Source organism: Polypterus senegalus, chromosome 17 (genome assembly GCF_016835505.1).
Source record: "Polypterus senegalus isolate Bchr_013 chromosome 17, ASM1683550v1, whole genome shotgun sequence".
Lineage (NCBI taxonomy): Eukaryota > Metazoa > Chordata > Cladistia > Polypteriformes > Polypteridae > Polypterus > Polypterus senegalus.
The window spans coordinates 29,041,174-29,066,030 of record NC_053170.1 but is presented as its reverse complement, the minus strand read 5'-3'; the positions used below and the strand labels follow the sequence as shown (position 1 = coordinate 29,066,030).

At 39.7% G+C, this 24,857-nt stretch overlaps 2 protein-coding genes across 4 annotated transcripts in view; one reads left to right on the top strand and one right to left on the bottom strand.

Moving 5' to 3' along the window:
* The window catches only part of sesn2 (sestrin 2), a 41,309-nt gene extending 27,219 nt beyond the window's left edge, over nucleotides 1–14,090 (top strand). For both annotated transcript variants that reach the window (XM_039739646.1, XM_039739647.1), the window contains exons 6-10: nucleotides 3,633–3,774; nucleotides 5,539–5,654; nucleotides 5,847–6,037; nucleotides 7,962–8,106; nucleotides 10,854–14,090. In XM_039739646.1, coding sequence (XP_039595580.1) covers nucleotides 3,633–3,774; nucleotides 5,539–5,654; nucleotides 5,847–6,037; nucleotides 7,962–8,106; nucleotides 10,854–10,940 — 681 coding nt within the window. In that variant the 3' untranslated portion in view covers nucleotides 10,941–14,090. The remainder of the gene's footprint in view (nucleotides 1–3,632; nucleotides 3,775–5,538; nucleotides 5,655–5,846; nucleotides 6,038–7,961; nucleotides 8,107–10,853) is intronic.
* Nucleotides 14,091–16,968: 2,878 nt separating this feature from the next.
* Nucleotides 16,969–24,857, bottom strand: part of matn1 (matrilin 1) — a 33,174-nt gene continuing 25,285 nt past the window's right edge. For both annotated transcript variants that reach the window (XM_039739431.1, XM_039739430.1), the window contains exons 6-8: nucleotides 23,246–23,398; nucleotides 22,259–22,339; nucleotides 16,969–17,589 (exon numbers count right to left, since the gene is read on the bottom strand). In XM_039739431.1, the coding sequence (XP_039595365.1) occupies nucleotides 17,540–17,589; nucleotides 22,259–22,339; nucleotides 23,246–23,398 (284 nt within the window). In that variant the 3' untranslated portion in view covers nucleotides 16,969–17,539. The remainder of the gene's footprint in view (nucleotides 17,590–22,258; nucleotides 22,340–23,245; nucleotides 23,399–24,857) is intronic.

Here is a 24,857-nt window from a genome sequence, read left to right as displayed (position 1 = left end):
ACTTTAATAATAATAATACATCCTTATATATAATCTGATACTATCCGTATGTATGGTGTTCGCATCAATATCTCAACTCAATACAAGTTAGAACCATGCAATGGGACTCTGCCTCTGTAGTTAGAACATAACGTGGCAAACGCGGACGCAGTATTGCATGATTGGTTACGAATGTTCGAATGCTTCAGTGACGCCGCTGGACGACCGAGTATAGTAAGTCGGTGTTGGTTCGAGCAGATAACAGTAAGATCGGTTGGTTTTTGGAACGTTGGTTTGGTGGGGCATACTTTCCAGGACTAACGTCGTTGACTGACTTAAACCCTTCAACAGCTCCGGAACCGTAAGTAATTTAGAACGTATTGCCATTTGCTTGGTTCGTCGAAATCCATCTTTGGGCAGTTCGGTTTTGGCATCCGTCCTTCTGACATCTATTGGCAAACTGAGTAATGACGGCTAGGTATTAACAATGGTCATTGTTTAATTTTTAGCCGATCCCTGATCTAAAATGACCATGGCAACATAATTATTGCTCCGACTCTGATTAGAGTCGTAAAATATGGTTTGTTTTGAAAATTTGTTTGCTGGAAAAAATCAAATGAGGTGCGCCGAAGAGCTGAGTTCACGTCTTGCAGCCCCGTTTAAACAGGAAGCTCTTCATTACATCAGCCGAAAAGGTTTATTTTAAGCACAAATTAGTGCCATGATAACAAAATCATTTCAAGGACTTAAAAATAAAATTCTTTGCAGAGTAAGTATGGATTTCACAAACGTAGAATTTATAGCCCTATTTCGATTGGGCTCCTAGTCGCTAGTTTTATTTATATAACACCTTTCCCATGCTCAAGGCGCTTCACAGAGTCTTAGAAAAAAAAACAGCAGGTTATATGTAACATTGGATACAAGTGTTTTCCTGAATAGAACAATGAACCAGATAACAGAGCATTAAATAAAAAAGGACAATAAACCAGAGTTAAATACTAAAAGAAAAACCTAACAAATAAATAACCTAATTTGTGATATAACAGACATACAAATTATCCTGAGCACCTGGACAGAGAGGTAAATTTAAAAGAAAGGGCAGTTAAGTTAAAAGCCTTCCTAAATACATGAGTTTTAAGTTGTTTTTTTAAAAGAATGAATGGAGTCAGCTGATCTAATTAATTTCGGGATGTCATTCTAAAGTCTGGGTGCTATGGAGCTGAAGGCCCTGTCACCCATAGTGTGCAGGTTAGTGAGGCACAGGGAGCCAATGAAGGCAAAGCAGGATGGGTGTGATGTGCTCGCTGTTGCTGGTTCGAGTAAGGACTCTTGCAGCAGAGTTTTGGATCAACTGGAGCTGTGATATAAGATTAAAAGGGCATCTGCCAGCAGCAAGTTAAAATAATTAATGCGGGATGTGATAAAAGCATGGACAGATTTCTCGGCATTAGAAAAGGAGAGGAATGAGCAAATATGGGATATGTTATAGAGGTGAAAGTTTCTTAATGTGGTTTATGTGGGCGGCATAAGAAAGGGAGGAATCAAAAATTACACCAGAGAATCCTTGCATCAGAAGAAGGTCTGATGAGATCACCGTCAAGAGTGACTGTAAAGGAGCTCATTTTTTTAAGTAGCGCTTTAGTGCCAATTTGGAGGAGTTCAGTTTTGTTGCAATTTAATTTTAAAGAGTTCTGCTCCATCCAGGTTTTAATTTCACTGAGGCAAGGTTTGAGCTGATAAAGTTGCACTTTTGACATTGAAATAGAGTTGAGTGTCATCTGCTTAAAAATGATAACCCAGTCCATAGCTACGAATAATATGGCCAAAGGGAAGAAAATAAATACAGAAGAGAAGAGGGCTGAGGACAGAGCCCTGGGGAACTCCTTGTGTGACTTTGCCACCTTCAAGAAGTCTAACTTGTCTAAACCTTCAAATGTATACATGTTGAAGTAGGTGTAGCAACCATGTGTGATTTGTACATATTCTTTGGACTAAAGTTTCACCCCACCTATACTGAGGAGGGAATGCTGTGGCTCCATGGTGAGTTGGATAGACCAGGCCACCTTGTCCCCATCAAATTCTTCCCACTGGGTAATTCCTACTTTTTCTCATCTAGGGAATCCCTCCTGGGTGTCCTGGATTTGCCCATAGGTTTTATTCCAGTGTGCTGAGCCTTGTACTCCTCCTGAGAGAAGTTACCTAGAAGGCTTCCTTAACTACATTCTGAAACTTTCTCATCTGGTTTCCCCATATCCAAAGAAATAGCCGTTATACTCTGCTGTCCTCCCATATTGCTAACTTCTTCAGCCTGTTTGCATAGTGGCAGCTTAATAACCTTGTGATGCATCCTAATTTTTCGTCACGGTCTTATTCTTTTAAGTCATTATTACCTAGATCTCGTGACCACAGGTAAAGCTGGAGGTTAATATAGAAATCTACTTACTCCATTTTTATTGTTGAGAAGCCTGAGATAATTATGCACGCTTAATTTTGAAAGCTAAATTTAGAGCTGCCAGGTAACTTAACACATGGATTTGTTGAGGTACCCTAATGGACAACATGAATATGGAGAGAAGGTGCAGGCCTCACACATAATGTAAGCTGGTTGATAGCTGAATCCATACTATTTTGGAACTGGGAGGTGAAATAAATAATTAGGCTAAAGTATATATTTCAGAAGTTGCCAGAGATGACTTGATAATGGAGTTACGAGCAGTTGGAAGTGGAATTATGAAGAGTTCTAAGCATTACCTCTTAATACTCAACCCCATTAAAAGTAGAGCTAACTGTGGCTGGTTAAACAAGAAACCGAAGTGCCACTTAATGTTTTGAGTTGATACTGTGGATGGTCCCAGCACTCCTTTCAAATGTTGGGGCTGAGCACAGGTTAATTGGGAAGAGTCCTTGTATTCTACAAGAAGAAAGGACAGGGGTGAGGTGGTTGTTTGAAACCTGAGCAACAATAAGAATAGTGATGGCTAACATCCTGTGAAAAGATGTAAAGTAAGTTACAACCCACCCCACACATGTGTGCACACAAACAGTCAAATGACATGCTTAGAGCAGCTGATAATTGCCCATTACTATCTATTTAGAAGGTCTTGTAGGTGGCTGTTAGTTCTTCATTTTGTCAGTCCTTCACTCCGTCATTCGTGAGTTGCAGAGTGCAGACACCTCCCAGTCCACTGTGCTTAGTCTTAGTGGGAGCCGGGAGACTGACTTCTGGTAGGTTGTTGACTGAATTAATGAGCAACACACTACACCGTAGGCCGAAAAACCGTGCCACTTAATTATTTTCAACTATAACTCTGTTATTTCTTGATCGGTTTTTACATGCTATATATGCAAGCTTGGCTGTTCCTGTTCAGCCGGGTGTTCCAGCAGTTTCATTCCCGGGAATGAAAAACGTCTGGGAATCCAGGAGCCCGGGATTGGATTCCCTAGTTCTGAGCTCAAGCAGCAGGTAAAACCTTGAGGGCTTTTGTTTACTTGAAGAGGAAGCTAAACACTGAATCTTTTTTTTTTTTTTTATTTTATTACAATCCATACATAGCAATCAAGTTTTTACATTGAATCTTTAAGTCAGATAAACTTCTATACTTAGAAACATCCTGTTTTATTTAGATTATTTTTTCTCTTTTTATTGGGTTTAGTCAGGAGATGCTCTGCAAGAGGTGGAGGCTCTCATGAGGAAGATGAGGCTCCTGCAGCAGCAAGAGGAAGAGGCCAGCCAAGAAGAGATGGCAACACGATTTGAGAAAGAGAAGAGGGAAAGCTTGCTGGTTACTCCTGAAGGTATCTTACGTGCATTACAACCATTTAAGACTTTGCCTTCACACTTTTTGTTCAGTGTACATTTCTGATTCAGCTATTTTTCTCATCCTGTTTAAACTGTCCTTGTTTTCACTTATTGCTAAACAGGGCAAACAGTAATACAGTACCATACTGCCCAACAAATTTTTGTTTCCTTCCACTATTATCAGACATAAATAATCCACGTCAGCATCTCAAGACTTTGAGCTTATCCCAGAAATACGTCACGTGGCAACTTCAGAGGCATCCACGACAATGCTAAGGCCATTTAGAACTGCTAGTTAACCTAACATGCATATCTTTAGAACAAAAGCCATGCCAATAAGAGGAGATCATGGAAACCCCCCACAGATATGGAGCAGACCGGGGTCTCCTTTGTAAAACTGCATAGATTTGAGAATAAAATCCTGCTCACAGCACAAAAAAAAAAAAAAATTCTGCCGTACATATTTTTGTGCAGATTATCTTTATAATTTGCAATCATCTTGTAAATGTTTGTAGATTAATGCACCTCAAACCCCACCCTGTTGCCATCCTGAAAGAACCATGCGTGGACCATGCTAATGAACCTCATACTATGCAGTCTCAACTCGGCAGATCTTCATTGGCTGGTAGGGCGCTCTACAACTGATTGTGGCTAGAGCATGTGTGGCTTTGTAGTGCATCTTGTGTGCACTCTTGAGGTTGGGAAAGCGTTGGGCACCAGCGTCTGAGGGGATACCCACTATCAACTGGCACACATACTAAATGAATAGTACAGGATGTATGATAAACTGAGGATTCAGGCAGATAATTCACCAGTAAACTTATCCCATCCGTCAAAGCTACTGTGCCTCAAGATAATCGTACCACGGGTTGACCCAGGCCAGTGAGCCATGATGCTTGTCAGTGTCATCTTGGCATCACAGATAACTTTTGCTTTAATGAACTGTCACTACTTACAATTAACCTAAGCAGCTTCATTCTCACTGGGTTCCCTTATTGCAGTACAAGTGCAGTAAATTGCTCTAATCAAGTTGGTTAAATCGGACCTTTTATTGTTGGCACAAACCTGTTTTATGTATGTGCACCCACTCGAAACAAAAACTGAATGTTGTGTCTTTTCAGTTGGTTAATCACTTGCAGCACAGTAGACATGATGGAATGAATGAAGCTTGGCGGAGCTATTCCTGTCCTTTTTTAGCCAGTTCCCGAAGAAGTAATAACAGGTAGTCTTTATAATCTGCTGAAAAACCAAAAATGTTTTTCAGTGCAAATAAGCCGCATCGGCCCACTTAACAGTCGGTACATCATAATCATCAGTCAAGGTTTAATATGTTTGTTACGTCAGCACACATTATACTAACAGCGCAGTGATATGAAGTTTATTTTTTTATGTGCGTGAGTCATTTAGCTAGTTTTGCTGCATTTCCCTACTTGATTAGGGTGTTGTCATTTCCCAGTTTCTCTAAAATGTATCACATGAATTGCTCAAAGTTGCTGCAAATATACACAAGTTCTCCTGTTACATTTTCTTTTATAAATCCCAACATTTGTTGGGGAAGTTATAAATCTGACTGGCTGTAAGTTAAGACCACAGCATTAGCCGCTGTGTAGATTAAAAACGTCAATACAAACTCGGGGTTTATTTTAATGTTTAAAGACACTGTGGCTGTAGGAGATGACTTTTTTTTAGTGTTTGTGGTGATGTCAAACACTTTTATTGAAACTTCTTAACATCAAGAAAGTGTACTTCATCTTTTATAGATGAAGATCGACATTTGCTCTCTGCCAACGTCTCCTGCTTTGTGGAAGATCCAGACTTTGGGTATGAAGATTTCACTCGTCGTGGTGAGCAAGGCCCACCTACCTTCAGAGCCCTGGTACTTTCTTATTTATATCTTGTTTAAACAGCTTTTAATTTTTTTCAGATGAGCCCCCATTTTCAGTAATGAACCTCGATGTTTTAGGGAGATGTTAGCTCCACATTTGGTCCTGAATACTGAAAAACTTCTTGAAATTTTGAGTGTTTGAGTTTAAAATGTTGCAGGTCACTGATTGGACTCTTTCTACAGGACTATTCCTGGGAGGATCACGGCTACTCCTTAATAAACCGCCTTTACTCTGATGTTGGTCAGCTTCTGGATGAGAAGTTCCAGGTTGTCTGCAATCTCACATATAACACCATGGCTATGCATAGCGGTGTGGATACCTGCATGCTGCGCAAAGCCGTGTGGAATTATATCCATTGTGTGTTTGGAATCCGGTAAGTCAGCTGCTCACAAGCCTAAAAATACAATTGGGGTGAAAAGTCGTTCTCCTGTGAAACCAAAAGAGATACCCTTTTGTAATGCTTCTCTTGGTTAGTTCTCTGTCCCCCAACTCTTGTGAATTTCCAGACCTCATGTCCACTTGCCACCACCCTTTCATTGACCTCTGCATGCTTTAATAGAATGCTAGGTTAGCATTGACCCAACTCCCTTGGGTAATAAGGACCTGCGGTGTAAAATGTGTATGTTGTGGTGGAGTGTTAATTCAAGTTGACGTTCATATCACACGTATTTAAACAAATTGTTTCCTTTTGTTTTATATTTGAGGCTTTCACAGGGCAAGAGGCTCATAGATGCTCAGTAAGTGGGAAAAGACCCTGCAGTTTCATTGATCAGCCCCTTAACCACACTGCCTGTTTAGATGACTTGCATAACAACACGGCTGGCATATCATGGAGTCTGTTACCCTGGCATCGTTTGTCTGGCATTAACATTATATAAAATACTGATGCCCTGAAAAGAAAATTCTTGGTGTAGGCCAAAGCCAAATTTTGGAAAACACTGGAATAGATAACCTTTTTTTTTTCCTCCACACATTTTGTGTTTTGTGTCATTTTTAGGGCTAAATTTGAATCCATTATCCATCCCGCTATATCCTAACACAGGGTCACGGGGGGTCTGCTGGAGCCACAATCCCAGCCGTGTGTTAAGCTTTTTCACTGAACCTGAATTATGAAGCTGCTAGCTGACAGATCTTTTTATTACGGAAGCAACTCTTTTCAAAGAGGACATATATTTAACACATTGAATGAATGAAGAGATATAATGGTAGCAAAATGTTTGCTGAGTTGGCTTGTCAAGGTGCTTTGTCCATTCCTCCGGTAGCACGTCGTACAGATTGTCACTTTGTTTGTCACAGTATAATCCTTCTCCTCCTCCTTCCCTTGGTCTTTATACTTCTGCTTTCTTAAAAGCTTTACAATTTTTCAACGTATGTCACCACTGCTTGTTTTCATTACAAGTAAACTAGTACAGCGCAACAAAGGTGATGTCCACACCCCACAATGCAATTCCTTTTGACGAGTCACTCCTTCCATATACATTAGGAGGCACTGTTGGAAAAGGTCATCCATACCCAGCACATGAGAGCAAATTTGGCATTCTAACTTCTTAGTCTGAATACAGAATGTGCCTTTTTGGTGGCCAAAAAATTAACTGCAAACACACGAGGTGGAGTGTATTCACGAATGTTGGGGGTACGGACGAGAGGGGAAGTGGCTGTCAGCTGATCACATAGGACAATGCCAGACTTTAATTTTAGCAAGTGGTGTGCTGGTTATGGGTATGGTGTTATGTGGCAGTCCACCATTCTTGGACTGAGCGAAGGTGTGTGTGACTTTCTCATTTTAGCTCAAAGCAGTGTTTGGTAATTCACTCTTGTACTCGAGCCGTGTCATTCATGTGTAATCTTTTAATTCGATGAGCTGCGCCAATGCTTTACCTCCGATCTTATATAATATGACACAAAGTCCAGCGTTCAAAAGTAGTTTTGTATGTGCTGGCCAGGAGCATCACTGCACTTTTTTTAAAGGATCTAGGAATTTGACCCCCTTGCTGCAAAAACAAAAAACCAACATTACTTCGTTGCCCCACACTGCCTGGTTGCCACCCTGGTTTTTTTTTTTTGGTTGGCAGGCATGTTTTTAGAGAAGACTATATTATGAAGGTTATAAAAAAAAAAAAAAAATTCTTTTAACTGTTTTTTAGTTCTGTGTGTACGGAATTTTATGTTTGCCATTAGCACACTGGAATATACAAACATCAAGTCTTAAGTTTTCTTTTCAATATTAGTAAAATGTTGTTTTACACTGCTTAATGATCCCAAACACAAAGCTCATTGTGTAATTTTCCCATCAACAGCTATGATGACTACGACTATGGTGATGTGAACCAGCTCTTAGAGCGAAGCCTAAAGGTCTATATTAAAACGGTGGCCTGCTATCCAGAGAAGACGACTCGCCGAATGTACAACAGTTTCTGGAGGCACTTCCGGCATTCGGAAAAGGTTGGCAGCTTTTATTGTACTTTAGGCGATGTAAATAGAAATGTCAGGGGTTGAGCTGATTAGTAGGGCTGGCTCACCCCTCTGCAGACCTGGGTTCAAATCCTGGGGCCAGTCATCACTGGTGGGTGATAGTTTAGTTATTTGTTTCATATCACAGTGACATTGCCACTTCTAAACTGGCCCAGTGTGGTTGTGTACTTAAGAGTGTCATGCGTGTGAGTTGTCCCAGTCCCAGGTTAGTTTAAGTCTTGAATGGAGGAGGATGATGATGATTTGCCGTACATCAGGTTAGTCAAGGTGGAGTAAACGAGTGGCTGAGTTATCGTGGGTGAATCAGTGAGCATACCTTGGAATGGACCGACTTGTTATGCAGGGGTGCTTCATTCTTTTTGTCTAATGTTGTGTAAAGTCTGCTCTGCTTGCAAAACGGAATGTAAAAACTGGGTCCATTGGATTGTCTTGAAATCTTAGTTCTCATCCTTTATTATGAATATTTTGTGAATTACATTTTATATAAAGATTTTTTCACAAGTCAAAGTGCTTTAGAAAGGTGCCCAGGGAGACTGCAAGTCCTCATCCAAAGGACCAGACCCTATTTACAGCACAGTGTCCCGTTGCTTCCCACACAGACCTTTGGGGTAGGCCTCACCAACATCTCTTCCTGCAGCAGCCTTCACTTCACTTCTCCTAGATGATCTGGCCCAGACGACTTGCTTAGCTTCAGGAGGGTGATCTGTTCTGAAGTGCAGCTGGTATGCTGAGACCCCTAGAGTTGTAATGACATCAACAGCCCATACCTTGCATTCGATTCTGGACGATTACAGACCGGGCACAGCAAGTGCTAGACGACTCAATCCACATCCTGTATGAAGTGGTCAGAGAAGTGTGAACGTTTTCATTTTGAATGAATAGACCCCAATTACAGGCCGTCCCCTCGCCCCCCGAGTGTCGATGTGAGTGGAGCTGTTTAACTCCTTTGTATTTGGCAAGTTAGTGAATTACCATCTTACTGACTACATAAAATAGTTTAAGAGATTCATTTCCACGTTTCAAATTTTTAATATGTGATCTTCTGTTATCGAGTACCTTTAGCCCACTAATTATTCAGCAATAGTGCGTCAAGAAATGCATCTGGGGCTTCTTCATACCTACGGCAATATGACTTTGCAGTGCACCATTCTTGCCTGCTCTCTTACTGTTAGCCAAGTCGTGTATTTTTGTAATTCTCGTGTGTGTGTGTTTGGAGGTGGCGGTGGATTGTTATGTCCCCCTTGGGATGAGGAAAGTTCTTGCTATTTCTGCTTTAAAGTGAGGCTTTTAATTGCCCATTAATGTAATGGTCAGGGTTAGAGGTCAGCACAGCTCATTGCCTTCGAAGGATACATCCACCTTTTGTCCCCTCACATTCCCCCTTTGCGCCCGCAAGTTGTCTTATGACACCTCCAATCCTAATTTAACCTAATTTACAGTCACAGGGGGCAGGGGGATTCTAGTAGCCATTTTGGGACCACTGGACGCAAGGGAGGAATCATTCCTGCCTGGGGTGCAAGTCCATCACAGGGTCCACACATGTAGAAGTTGAAAAGGAGACGGTTGAAATTTTGTTAAGCTGGCTGTTAGACTAACCTGCAAATCTTTGGGGAAACGCTGAATGGCAACCACAAGAAGAATAGCGAGCAGATGGCGATGCACACAGATGATAGCTGGCCACAGGATTCCAGCCTTTGCCGATGGATGTGTGAGGCAGCATTCTTGGCCATTGTCCAGTGAATAAAGTGCAGGAATGACCATCTTATTACGCTTCATTCAGTGATGGAGTTTGATTTTGCTTGCTCCTTCTAAATCGGTGAATCCCAAGTTCAGTCCTGGGATTTTTTTTCTCTTTAATTATTCACATAAATGACACAATTGATAAAAATTAACAAATGCTGCCTTCTCTTAAATCTCCACAATGTCTGTCTTTGAGTGATGACTCCGTACTGTGCCTTGGGGTCCTTCTGTGACCCGATTCAGATACCCCTTTTCCATGCGCCCCACATATCAGATTTTCATCCTGATCCTAATTTCTATTGATAGGATCATCACTACTACAAGTTAAGTTGGTCCAAGTTTTAGAACAGATGACACTTAGGAAGGTTTTGTGGGATGTAGACAAATGATACCCTGAATGAAGAGTAAACTCAATGGGTATACAGTATGGTTGGTTAACTTTGTTTGTCCCAGACAGAAGTGGCTTGTACAGAAGCTCAAGAAATAACTGAGGTATGGCGGTTCAGAACAGACTCTTAAGGACGTGGCAGTGTTTAAAAATGTGATTTTTGCTTTTTGTAAAATTTTAGGGAGGTTTACTAAAAGCCTTTACTGCTCTGAACTGAAAAGGTAGAATTTTAGGTAGGTTTTTTTTGGGTTGTGGACAAATTTACCACCCTAAATGCTGTGGGAAATCCTTTAATGTCAAAAGTGGATCAAAAATGACTTGAAAGCAGTGGCAAGTAAAGTGTTTCTAAAGATGGGAAGATCTAAGAAAGGTCTCAAAGGTTCATCCTGAACAGATAAAACTTCAGGCACCTCAAGCAATTTGAAACACAAAAACAGGTACAGTTTGACCTCGAGACTCTGAGGATTTCAATTCAAATAGTAGAATGTCCACTTGTTTGAGGTTTGGATTGTAGATCGCAGGAGTAAATATAGCCATGTTGTGTTAAAAGGCGCTGCAATTTCATTGTTGTTGTTCTTCTCCCCTCTAGGTGCACGTCAACTTGTTGCTCCTGGAAGCCCGCATGCAGGCTGCCCTTCTCTATGCTTTACGTGCCGTCACCCGCTACATGACGTGAGCCGGGCTTCTACCAGTTTGCACCTACCTCAGATCCACTACTCTGCAGCTGGATTGGTGGGACAGACTGCACGATGGCAGCAGGGTTTAAAGGAGGAGGGACTCTGGCCTTTTTCTTGGCTCTTTTCACATTCTCATTCGGTCGCCTGATCAGTCCCGGGGTAGTCCAGGAGCCTTGAATGTTTGTTTGGGAGTCTTAAAATGCACAAAGGGGTTTGTTGGCATACCTTAAATTTTCTTCCCCATAAGCAGCTGGAGGGGTTAGAATTTTTTTTTTTTCCCTTTGTGGTGGGATTTCTTTGCTGTTTGGATACACTCCTTTTTATTGTGATCATTTTTGTTCTTAATTGTGGAAGATAAGAATTTTATTTTTGTGTTTAACCCTATTTGGTCTTTTGCATTTGACAGCTTTATTGGAAGTAGACTTAAGTAGTTATTAACAAGGCCCATTCATGGAAAAAATGTCAGTAGCTATCACAGTTAAGTGGAAGGGTCTTTATGTTGGCACATTTGTGAGGGCTTTTACCAAGTCTGCCAAGATATAAGAGTAATGAAAACCTTCTTGTGATGGGCAGAGGACGGCGTCGTCTCAATGGCATTTATTTCAGGCCTGTCCCTTTGAAGAGTCCATCACTTCACCATGAGGGACTCTCTCTGGTATTTCTGTTAGCCACGTTTTTTTTTTTTTTTCCTTTCATTTTTTCTTTTTTTAATCACCGACACTTTAATGATGGCAAATGGAGTCAGACTTGTAAGTAATGAGCAATGCTGAGATTTGGAGCGGTGGTTTGAATTTTCTTGTCATAATTAAGGCACTCTCTTGTTTCCAAGTTTTCCATTTTCGTTTTTGTTTTGTCCAAGAGTGTGTCAAGGCACACTGCCTGCGTTTAAAATCGGGATGCTGCCATCATGGGTATTTGTGGGTTTTTTTTATATATAAAGAATCCTGATGTTAAGTTTTAGTCAGGAATCACTCAGCAACTTGTCATGCTAGTTCTGGTTTATTACACTTTCATCAAACTTTATAACAGTCTGCAGGATGTTCACCAATATGGACGCTGATTGTAGCATTCTGGGTCTGGGGGACGTGTCCTCTTACCTTGTATTTGCACTGGTGATGGTATTTAATTTTGTGTGTCTCTTCTTCATTGTAGTGAGTTTATGTTTTAACTTTTATTATTTTTTTGCACTTTTTTTGTTGGACTCAAATTGTAAAGCTGAGGAATTTTTTAAACAAAAAAACAGGTGATCTTTTCTATATGATTTTTTTTTTTTTTTTTTGTAGCGTGCCTAATTCACAAATGTCCCATGTACTATATAAACAACAATGTGTGTGTATATTTTATTTTTTCTTTGAGGCATGATGTTTCTGATTTTGAGCAGGAGTATTGAGCTCTTGTGGGTTATGATTCTGTGAAGTCGATTGTTTACATTCTTTTCTATAATTTCATAAATGCACCACAGTTTAGCACACAGGTGGTTGTTGGCTGTTTCGATACACAAAGTGAAACTCCTACTCAGAGTCTGTCAAAGGACAAAGCTCACTGAGGTCAAACAAAGTACCAAAAAAGAAGCCGAGTCACACTAACATCTGGACTTGGTGGATTATGTCTGGTCAGCCAGACTGTTTACTTGCACTCCGAGTCGGGGGAACTGTAATATGCAATTGCTGACCACTCCTTTGTGTGCTAAATCAGTAACCGAGAATGTGACGTCTTGTGGTTGCATATCCTTTTTGGTTTTTTTTTTTTTTCTTTTTCATTCTTTTATTGACTGTGCAATAATAAAAGTGATTGTTGAGCTAGGTGAGGTCTCCAAACAGGTGTCCATCCTAGGTGACCTCTGTCTGCTATGACCTCATTGTTCATTCTTGATGCTTTCTTGACCTTAGGACTTGCTGCTTCGTTTACTGTGTTGATCCTTTTTAACTTCTAATCATGGAGAGGTGACCCCTCTGGCTTTGTTGACGTATGATAAGAAGGCAGTTTGCTGAAGCATTAATTTGTGAGGTGCTATAGTTAGTGACAATATTATTAACACAGCATTAATAGTTGAAAATATATTAGGATTTAGTTTGCTTGAACAGCATTTTGTGTGACAATAACGAGAGTAAACTGGGCTCTGAGGTGGGAGTTGCAGTGCTGGCTGATGCTCTTTCTCTACTTGTGCTTTCGACTCTCTTTATATTAATGTGGTGATTTCCATCTGCCTGTCTTGGTGTGCGTAATAAAATTATAAGAACTGTAATATCTGAATGTTGGCTTGTAAAGCATCACAAATGCAGGAAAGTTGCTCTTGTGGAATTGTGTCCAATGTTACATTGAAACAAATTTGAATCTTGGTTAAAGCCAAATCGATACACGCAAAATGGGCCCCTCCACAACTTCAGTTTTAGCCGACAGGTCCTGGGATTGAAATGCTTGACTCTCAAAGTAATTTAGCAACTGGAGAATTACTATTTTTTTTAAAAAATAATATTAAAACTCCTACCGTTCCTTGAGGTGTGTGGTGACATATACACCGGGTGGAAAACCAAATGAGAATTGGCACTCTAGCAGTTGGAGGAGTTTGAACATGGCAGGCACGTGTTCTTGTGTGCCTGATAACAATTGTTAAACTTGGATTATATATTAAAGGGGTGTGTATGTTAACTTCAGTCAGACGCAAGGTGACTCTGGGAAATCATGAATTTACTGATTGGGTTCCAGTCGTGCTGGGACAGACTGCTGAAGTGCCTGAGGCTTGAATGTTGGCAAACAGGTTTGAGAAATATAAAGATGTGTTTTTCTGGAAAATATATGGAGAGAGGTGTTTTTGTATTTGTATATAAAAGTTTGTTTGTGTATATTTATTATACCTACAAAGATGGATAAATAAGTATTATACCAGCCTTCAGTCATTTTGAGCTTTATGATGGGCTTTTGGAAACCATCCACCATGACAGGTGGGTAGACGAGTAAAGTGGCACAGTGTTGAAGCCAAGTCTTGCAGATCAAATAACTGTCTTGTCTTTGTGGCAGGCGAGTCTTTTTTTTCTTTCTTTCTTTTCTAAATGTTGTAACTGCAGTGTTACACTTAGGCTACATGATTCTGTTCTGCCATAGCACACACTCTGTATATTTGTTTATTTTATTTGCCTTCTTTTTAAAAGCTGCTGCTCACCTTTCCTGCTTCTGGAGTTTAAGTATTGCCAGTTGAATCCCCCCAAGCTCCATGTCTTTATTTTAAAGCTACTGCACTATCACTGCACACCAAGTTCCACGAAGGGGATTTGCATGTCTCTGTTATGACTGGAATATTAATAATAATTAAATTGTGTTAATTGTATCATTTTTGGAATTAGATGCTGCGGACTTTTTCTTGCTCCTCTGCAGGTCTGTCTGTAGTGCGTCAGTTGACTCTTTTGTGTCCAGAGTCCATTGTTTTGCTTTTCAGTTTTTGTTTAATGTTGAAGTTTTATTTTTTCCTTTGTAATTTGTATGTACAGTTTTAAAGGTTTATAATCTTTAAAATAAATAAATTCTATATTCTTCAAAAAAAAAAGAGTTTCTTGTTTTCAGATGACATTTTGATTCATTTGGAGCCCCACTTGGGGTCACGCATTAGACCCTTATCCTTGTAGTCTACAGGTCGCACCGCCAGCCAGCCAGTGAATCCAGTTCATCATATGGCCTTTTTGTCACTGCAGTGTGCCCCCTGTATTGGATCATGTTTCAGTATGCTAACCACTAACAAACAGACTGCGAGTGACAACTGATACTGTGGTGGAGCAGCCATTTCATTACTTCCATGTGTACCATACGGCTTAGTGGATTTCAGAATAAACCTCAGTAAAATGTAGTCCAATTTGTGATATTTAATTTGATACAATGCCATGTTTAGTTGAAGTAAAACATGGGGGTGTGGTACAGACCTGCTGGCACTAGGCAGGCATAGAGCAGCATGCCCCGGGTCATGTGCTCTCACTTCAGCTCCAAATACTTCTTTCTGGGTAAGTGTGTTGGTAAATGGGCCCCTAGCTTGTGTTTCTTAAAGAACTGACCCCTGACCTTGCTTTTAGCTTTGGCAGTTTGGTCACATCTAGAATTTGGAGGTTGGGCTCATAGCTCACGTCCGCACTCATTTAATGTTTGTGCAGATGAAAAATGAGGCCTGCATAAAAATGAAGTTGCCTGCTGTTGCTCACAGATGTCCACAAGCACAGAAGACACAGGAGCAGTAATGGGGTCACCACAGCTCGGGTCATGTCCGTTGTTTCACCATTTAGCAGCCATGCAGGCCACGGGCTTCAGTTTCTTTACCAAAACAAATTCCAGCAGATAAGTGTGGAATCATTGCAATTAATGGCTGTGTGTGAAGCTGTTGATCTCCTGGCCTGTGTAGCAATGTAAGCAAACTGGAAGCGAATGTTTTCCCTGTTGACCACGTGTCTCAATGGAAGAATCTGCACTGTGGAAAATAAGAGACTTCCTAAATGTTGGGGGGTCAAGGATTTGGGTCTGTGGAGTTCGCTTCCTCTCAAGACAGGCTGTGGGGGCTTTCCAGGTCCAGATTCTGCCTCGTCTGATTCCTTGTACAATAAAGCCATGTAGGGCAGGGGTGTCAAACTCCAGGCCTGGAGGGCCGCTGTGGCTGCAGGTTTACATTCTAAACCTAATTTCCTAATCCGTTTTTACTGCTAATTAACTTTCTCCCTTCATTTTAACAGCCGTTTTTAAGGATTCCTCTGAATTTATTCTTTTCTTCATTAAATGGCAGCCAAACAGAAATGAGACGTGAAACAAGCCAACAGATGACCAGCTAAATTGGGACTTCAAACTCCAACCAATCTCTTAATGAGAAGCCGATTCTTGCTGTTAATTAAACCCGTTAATTAATTCCATGGCTTGTCTGCTGTGGCAGAGTGAGAGCAGCAACATTTCCAAAACTGTTGGTTTTCTGTTTTTTTTTCCTAAATGTTTTGGTGACCTGAGAGATCAACCTTACTGAGACCTTCACCTTTCTTTATTTTCACATATTGCGTGGTGGGCACAGGTGAGCTGATCTTGGGGTGGCTCGTTTTGTGTTTCATTATTGTTTGGCTGCTAATTAAAGAAAAAGAAACAACTAAGGGGCCCCGAGTCAAGTGAATTAACACTAAAGGAAAAAAAGTGAATTCGCAGCAGAAACTGGTCATTAATGAAGAAGATGGTTAGAATGAAAACCTGCAGCCACTACGGCCCTGGACTGGAGTTTGACACCCCTGATGTAGGGCGTGAGAACACATTAATTTTTAATACGTTTTATTATGCAATGTCATGCTTTTTAAATCCTACTTGAACAAATTCTAATGACTGCATGTGTCTGTGAGGGATTGGTGTTCTTGTCTTGCTTGTTATATTTTACATTTATCTTGAGTTGGCATTCCTCTAAATAACAGCTCTGCTTATGTGCTACATATCAGGGGTTAGGTGATTAAAAAGTGCTTGGCAGTGCAATAACCATCTGGAGTTATCAGATTTTCTTTTAAGAACTTTAGAACTTCTGCATTTAATATTTCCAGATGCTGATAAATACAACACTATTTAATTAAAAGCTGTACACAAGCCTCTCAAAATCTCCCTAAGGTTTGCCACCCATCTGAAGCCTGCTAGAGATGACCATGCGAGGACTCTGCCTGGGATCTCCGTTCATTGCAGGGCACTTGGAGTCAAGTTCAGAGTCCCTGGTTTACCTGCCATATGGGATGTTGGAGGCTGTCCGTTCAAAGGAGTCAGGCCTGCAACCCTACCCACTGAGCCTCCAAGCCTTTACTTTCCCATCTATGAAAAGGTTAAAAGAAGCAAACCTGCACTTCATGGGACATGGAGAGAAACACACTGAATCACAACACTCCACAGTTGTTGTGTTTTACTGTCTTTACACACAGCTCCCTGTCTAAGAGGCCTTTTGTGTACAACACCTGATGTGATATTAGATAAATCCTGAACAACTTTAAAATTTAGCAGTAAAAATAAGTGACACACAAATAAATGACAACAAATGCCTTATAGATGACAACTAATTTTACAAAGCTTATTGACAAGGGCAAAACAAATAGAAGGGTTTAATGCTATAGAACAGCAGCCCATCAGTACAAAGTTAAACATTTATGCTGAACTTGAAATAATTACTTTTTTAATTTAACAAAAATAATATATTTGGTTCTATATTAGACTTATATTGTACACATGTCATAATTGCAACAGTTTTTTAAAAGTGGAAAATGCATACTTAATGTGTTATTTTATTGCTTAAGACATGCATAATCTTATCTGTCTCTCTAGCACTCTTTCCATATGCTCAGTGTCACAGGTATATGACATACAGAGGCAGACTTTAATCTCTATGGTAACAGACACTATGTCATACCTTGCATTTTTATTTTAGTCACAATCGGCTTTCTTGGAAATCCTCTAAACCAGTTGGAAAACAGGTACCTGATTAAATACATCACATACAGCATCAGCCACCCAATCCCATAAATACATTTGGCATCTTCGTGTGTTACAAGAAGTTTAAAGAGGGCACTGATCCATCATGTTGAGTGGTGAATGGGCATCGACAAAGTCACTGGCATCTTTATACAATTTTGTTTTCCAGGGCTGCAATCCTCTTTGTCACTGCATCTAGTAAGGAGCTTGGTTAAGGACAAAATTCCACATCTGACTCAGAAACACAGAATTTCCACTTTGTGCACATTTAGGAAACAAAATAATCCCACTTTATATAATGCCTTTCTACAGAGTTTCCTTGTACTGTCTACTAATGGAGGACAGGCGGATCAAATCGCTAGCACTGAACTGACAAGTCCAGTTCCTTTAACCACCTGGCTTCATTGGCACACGACATCTAACAGTGAAATGTTTAAATGTCTTGTTTTGCTGCTGTGTCTTCCCTTGATGCATGTATTTCTTCTAAAACATCCACACATCTATTATGCATCTTCTGAATCTCCTTCCTTGTCTAAGTAGCAATTGAGTATAAAATAAGGAACCAACCCTGGAGACAGTGGCAGCATGAGACTCATACAAGTGCAAGCACACACACTAGCTCATACTGACTGAGTCTGCCATTGGTGAAACACACGGATGCGGGGCAGTCTATCAATTGATCTTTAGTGGCTGGCATTGTTCCTAATGGACCTAGAGTGTACGACGTCGGAACGTTTTCAATAAGTTCAGAGCTAGGTTCGTGTATACTGTATAAATACAGACCAACTTCAGCTTCACCTGTTCTCTCCTAAGTACTTGAGAAAGCCTTCACTCAGACCAGCTTTCTTAAACGGTTTTGTCTACTATTACCAACAGCATTCAAATGTCTTAGTTGAAAGATTTAAGAGCAACTGCTCAATTCTATTGCACAAGTTTAACTTCTGTTGGGCTCTCAGTCCTGGCATATCAACTTGATTCAGTACACATGAAGTGTAATGGTAATACTCAATCAGTATGGCATGCACTTGGCTGTAGTGTGCCCCGGGCTCAGTACTTGGACTGTTACTATTTAATTTTGCATGTTATCAATGGAAGGAAAGCTTGGGAAATGTAACATTCACTTGCATGTTTTCTAGATCACTTGGCTTTTTTTTGCAGACTGATCCTTCCTTGATCACCTTCCATCAGGCACCTAACCTACACAAACCACTCATTCGCAACTCGCTTCAGAGAGGACAGCTACATGTATACATTCCCCATCAGGCACTTTGAGCTGTAACTGTAGTTGCTGTGTCAGTTGTAAATATGTCACCAACAATACCCTTATATCTGACCCCTCTGGTAAATGCCAGTCAAAAACATTTACTTATTGCATTGCTTGTTGGAGGTTTCTGGCCATCTACATAGGGTGAAATGGGGAGATGGCTAGCAGAACTTTTCAGGGCGCATTCAAGATATCAAGATCAAAGACCTCACAAAGCCTATTGTAGAACTCTTGAAATCCCTTGTTCACAGCCATGCTGATGTCTCAGTCTGTGTTCTTTCACAAGGCTTCAAAGACACGTTTCAAAGAAAATCAAAAGAAGATAAACTCATTCTTGGGTTGGGATCACATATTTCTCCTGGTCCCAAAATCCGACTAACATCCCAGCCCCCAATCATTTCTAATAGCAGCTTTTTCACACCTACTGTCACCTTTCCTTTCATCTGCTGTGGATTTGTCTCTTCCTGCCCCTCCAATACATGTGACCTGCAGTTACCTTGTCTGCTACACATCTGTTGAAGGTTATATGGCAGAAAAGTTGTCTTGTACCATCATTTCATTTCAGTGTGGAAGTAACCTTCCAGCATGCTGTGTTTGGATCACATACCCAGATGTTGTCTATGAATAGCTTGCATGTACTTCTATGGGTTTTCCTCCCTCATTTCAACAAAGTTAATGGGTGATTTTAAATTGGCATTACCATGGACTGTGGCAGTCTTTCAAGGGCTTATTTCTGTCTTGTGTTTAATACAGCCAGGGTGGCTCCAGATCCAATGACCCCCGAAATGAATTATGCAGGGTTGAGAATGTTATAATAGACTTTATGCCCAGTGTTGCACTAATGGACACTGGTTACCCACAACCCTAGACTAGCATATTAGAAAATTGATGGATAATATAATCTAGGACAGTACTTGGTTAGCAAGGTTAGTTCATAAGTTCTCTCCATGAATTATGCAGGGTTGAGAATGTTATAATAGACTTTATGCCCAGTGTTGCACTAATGGACACTGGTTACCCACAACCCTAGACTAGCATATTAGAAAATTGATGGATAATATAATCCTGCAAGGTTAGTTCATTTATTTATTTATTTATTTAGCTTTTCATTTTGCTCATATCTGTAAGACAAATTAGGTGAAACTGTGGCACTAAATTAGCTTAACGTGATTGTAAATCTAAACAGTGGCACCCTATTTCAAGCTGGTTCCTGTCTTATGCGTAAGGAATAGATTCTGGCACCTACACCCCTCAACTGGACTAACTTGCTTAGGAAAATGGAAGAATAATATACAGTGGTGTGAAAAACTATTTGCCCCCTTCCTGATTTCTTATTCTTTTGCATGTTTGTCACACAAAATGTTTCTGATCATCAAACACATTTAACCATTAGTCAAATATAACACAAGTAAACACAAAATGCAGTTTTTAAATGATGGTTTTATTATTTAGGGAGAAAAAAATCCAAACCTACATGGCCCTGTGTGAAAAAGTAATTGCCCCCTGAACCTAATAACTGGTTGGGCCACCCTTAGCAGCAATAACTGCAATCAAGTGTTTGCGATAACTTGCAGTGAGTCTTTTACAGCGCTCTGGAGGAATTTTGGCCCACTCATCTTTGCAGAATTGTTGTAATTCAGCTTTATTTGAGGGTTTTCTAGCATGAACCTCCTTTTTAAGGTCATGCCATAGCATCTCAATTGGATTCAGGTCAGGACTTTGACTAGGCCACTCCAAAGTCTTCATTTTGTTTTTCTTCAGCCATTCAGAGGTGGATTTGCTGGTGTGTTTTGGGTCATTGTCCTGTTGCAGCACCCAAGATCGCTTCAGCTTCAGTTGACGAACAGATGGCCGGACATTCTCCTTCAGGATTTTTTGGTAGACAGTAGAATTCATGGTTCCATCTATCACAGCAAGCCTTCCAGGTCCTGAAGCAGCAAAACAACCCCAGACCATCACACTACCACCACCATATTTTACTGTTGGTATGATGTTCTTTTCTGAAATGCTGTGTTCCTTTTACGCCAGATGTAACGGACATTTGCCTTCCAAAAGTTCAACTTTTGTCTCATCAGTCCACAAGGTATTTTCCCAAAAGTCTTGGCAATCATTGAGATGTTTCTTAGCAAAATTGAGACGAGCCCTAATGTTCTTTTTGCTTAACAGTGGTTTGCGTCTTGGAAATCTGCCATGCAGGCCGTTTTTGCCCAGTCTCTTTCTTATGGTGGAGTCGTGAACACTGACCTTAATTGAGGCAAGTGAGGCCTGCAGTTCTTTAGACGTTGTCCTGGGGTCTTTTGTGACCTCTCGGATGAGTCCTCTCTGCGTTCTTGGGGTAATTTTGGTCGGCCGGCCACTCCTGGGAAGGTTCACCACTGTTCCATGTTTTTGCCATTTGTGGATAATGGCTCTCACTGTGGTTCGCTGGAGTCCCAAAGCTTTAGAAATGGCTTTATAACCTTTACCAGACTGATAGATCTCAATTACTTCTGTTCTCATTTGTTCCTGAATTTCTTTGGATCTTGGCATGATGTCTAGCTTTTGAGGTGCTTTTGGTCTACTTCTCTGTGTCAGGCAGCTCCTATTTAAGTGATTTCTTGATTGAAACAGGTGTGGCAGTAATCAGGCCTGGGGGTGGCTACGGAAATTGAACTCAGGTGTGATACACCACAGTTAGGTTATTTTTTAACAAGGGGGCAATTACTTTTTCACACAGGGTCATGTAGGTTTGGATTTTTTCTCCTAAATAATAAAACCATCATTTAAAAACTGCATTTTGTGTTTACTTGTGTTATATTTGACTAATGGTTAAATGTGTTTGATGATCAGAAACATTTTGTGTGACAAACATGCAAAAGAATAAGAAATCAGGAAGGGGGCAAATAGTTTTTCACACCACTGTATATATATTCTGTTTGTATGATGGAATTCCTAGGAAAAACTTATCTGTATGAATTTCATCAATCTGGCACAAATGTGTTTGTTAAACTGATATTGTGAATATGGCCAGTCCAGCAAGTGAGATAAAAATTGTTTTGAAAACTCTAAGATTGATTTTTAAGCCGTTTAAACAAAAAAGAAAACAAATCTATGCTAACAAGTGGTGTATTGATTTTTTTATCAGCCATTTATCTTTCTGTTCATCAGTTTTCAATCCATTTTCCCCACAGCATCATAAATGAAAACAAGGCAGGGTCACATTCAGGATGGTACATAACATATACACTTGTGACATTGTCTTACTTTTATAGTTCATTACAATTAGTGGACAATAAGGCCTTGTGCTTCAGCACAGTTGCCTCAAAGTTTCAGAGGCCTGGGGTCATATTCTGAGCCAAGTACTGTCTGCTGGGATGACAAATACTTCCTTGTCCATTTGTTTTTTTTTTCCTACACTCTCTGGTTGTCCTGTCATACCTCACACATGTGCAGGTTAGGTTAGGTGGCACCCTCCTAAATGGCACACTATGACTGTGTATGCCCTGTGACCCATCAATGTGTCACGTCATCCACTTTGTTTCTGCTCTGTATCTGATGCTTCTAGCAAAATGGATATTGGAAAATACTTACTATGTGTGAGAATGTTTTAATGAAAAAGGATATATTTTTTCATTACTTGCTGTATGGCATCATCTACTTTCTTCTGGAACTTTACAATAGACTCACATTCACAAGGATTCTCTTCTGCAAAAGAAAAACAAGATATAAGCAAAATTAATAGCCTTATTGAATCCATTTTGCTTGCTTTATAACTCATACTTTTTATTTATCTAACTGAAAATTCATTGCATTGTACAGTATGAAGATATTATTTAATAATTCTGTATGCCAACATTTAATTTTATTTTGTCAAGATCCATCGAACATTCCTTGTAAACTCACTCTTGTTCTTTTCTGTGGCAGTACAAGTTTTTCTAAATTAAGCATATTTGGCATATTATTTTCCTAAGTTATTCCAGTATTTCCAAGCTTAATCGTGTTTTCTGTTGTTTATACATTTTGAAATCTAGCAACTATTGATATGTTGAAGTATATTTTCCAAAGAGCTGATTCTGCCTAAACATCTCCACTAACTTTATTCTTTACAAGAAAATGTTTTCTGTCCTTGATCCATGTATTAATAATAATGAATACTATTTGGTATTTTCTTAGTCTCTCTTTGTGCTGCACTGCCACTCCTGAATTGAAAAAATTACATTTTTAAATCATTGAACAAGGCAGAGTTGACATTAATGACGAATATTAAGGTTTGACCAATAGGAAGCTTTAACAAAACACTAACGTGATTATACACTTTACTATACACTTTTATTTTTAATAGAATATCCAAAGAGTGTCTTAAGACTCTAAGAGCATTTTTTTCATTGTGAACTTGGTCCCAAAGAGGTTATTTCTCTGTTGTTCTCCTGCCTTTAACAATATTTTACATTATTGTTACTTGATTATTTCTGTGTTCATTTGCAACTTTTCTTAAACACCTCTGAAGTATTTAAAACCTACCATGAAGAGTGCTAAATAAAATGCAGTGAAAATTTCAAATGGACAAAAATATAAGCAAAGTTAACAGTTGTTCTTCAGCTTTTTGCTCACCTTCACAGACTTTTACATGAAGCTTCTTTGCAATCTGATTTATTGTTTTGAAATCTGCTGTATAAAAATAATGGTCTGCAACCGGCTCTGATGCTATCTCCTTCAGTTCATCTTCCACAGCATTGCCCACACCAACAGCATACATTTTAAACCCTTGTGGAAAGATAAGTCAGTCACATTAATATTTAAAACATCATTATATGTGGTACCCATTAAAGACAGATGTAACAATAAGACATCATATAGTCTTTCAAAACAAAAAAAATAACATTTTGATCAAAATTTAATAGGACCAAATGGAATTCATTAAGTCCTGTGTTATTTAATGTCAGATTGAATTATGTTCTATATGAAATACATGTTTTATAATACTCGGGCACTTGCATTGTGGCCATAAGCACACCAGCAACGCCTAAATATGGCTTTTGTCAGTCGTGAGCTTAATATGGTCTTTTTTTAGTAAAGATGGGGCATCAACTTGAAGCATTCTGATATTTGCTGTACATACAGGTGTGCAAGTCACAGAGACATGATTTATGTAGAATGACTCCCATCTATCAAGAACTATCTGGAAAGAGGATGACAGTAGAAACAACAGTGGAGGACCAGCAGAGTATGTGAAACATCATCAGTCTACTTATGTCAGTCACTTCCAGCATTTACAAAAATATGTCACTTTTCTAAGATCACCATGGACTAACAACAAACAGAGGTAACAGCTGGATTTGCAGCATCCATTACTATGTCTACAACTGCTTACCTCTGACAACTGACCAGTTTGAAGCTTGAACGGCTTGGACTACTATGTTTTAGCATTAGGACATCTTACTAGATAGATAGATAGATAGATAGATAGATAGATAGATAGATAGATAGATAGATAGATAGATAGATAGATAGATAGATAGATAGATAGATACTTTATTAATCCATTATATTAATATAAAGTCAATGACCTTTGAATCCATACAAGGACAAATTTACAACCTAAACATTAATTGGATACAACATACCACCAGAAGCCATGGTACTGTTTCCCAGGAACAGTTATCCCATACAAAAATACATTGATACAATACGGTGTCATTGATTGTGTTGTGCCACTTTCTCACAAACCATTGCCACCCCTCGTACACCTTACACTTCATGGTTCTGACTATGCAACATTGGCAATGAGGTGCAGTTGTTAAGACTTTGGACTTCAAATCCTACTTCTGACACTGATCGACCATGAGCAAGTCATTTCACCTGCTTGTGCTTCAATTGTAAAAACAAAGGAAATGTAACCAATTGTATCTCAAATGTCTCAAGTTGCCTTCGCCAAGATGCCAGCCAAAAAATAAGGTGAAAAAAATCATGCATGAGATATTTTGGGATGCCAGAAAAATCTGTGCCATACCTTCCAAGTGGCACTGCCTCTCTGAAGAGGTAACTGCAGAACGATGTGGCAAAGAATGTGATTTTGCAATTGTATGACACAATGTCACTTGAATTGCCAATGATGAGGGTTTATTCAACACAAATAACCCTGCAGGTACAGCCTCAATTTGGGCAAACAAATTATCCCTTTGCTCTGAATTTATCAACATTTATTATTTGTGTTTCACCTGTT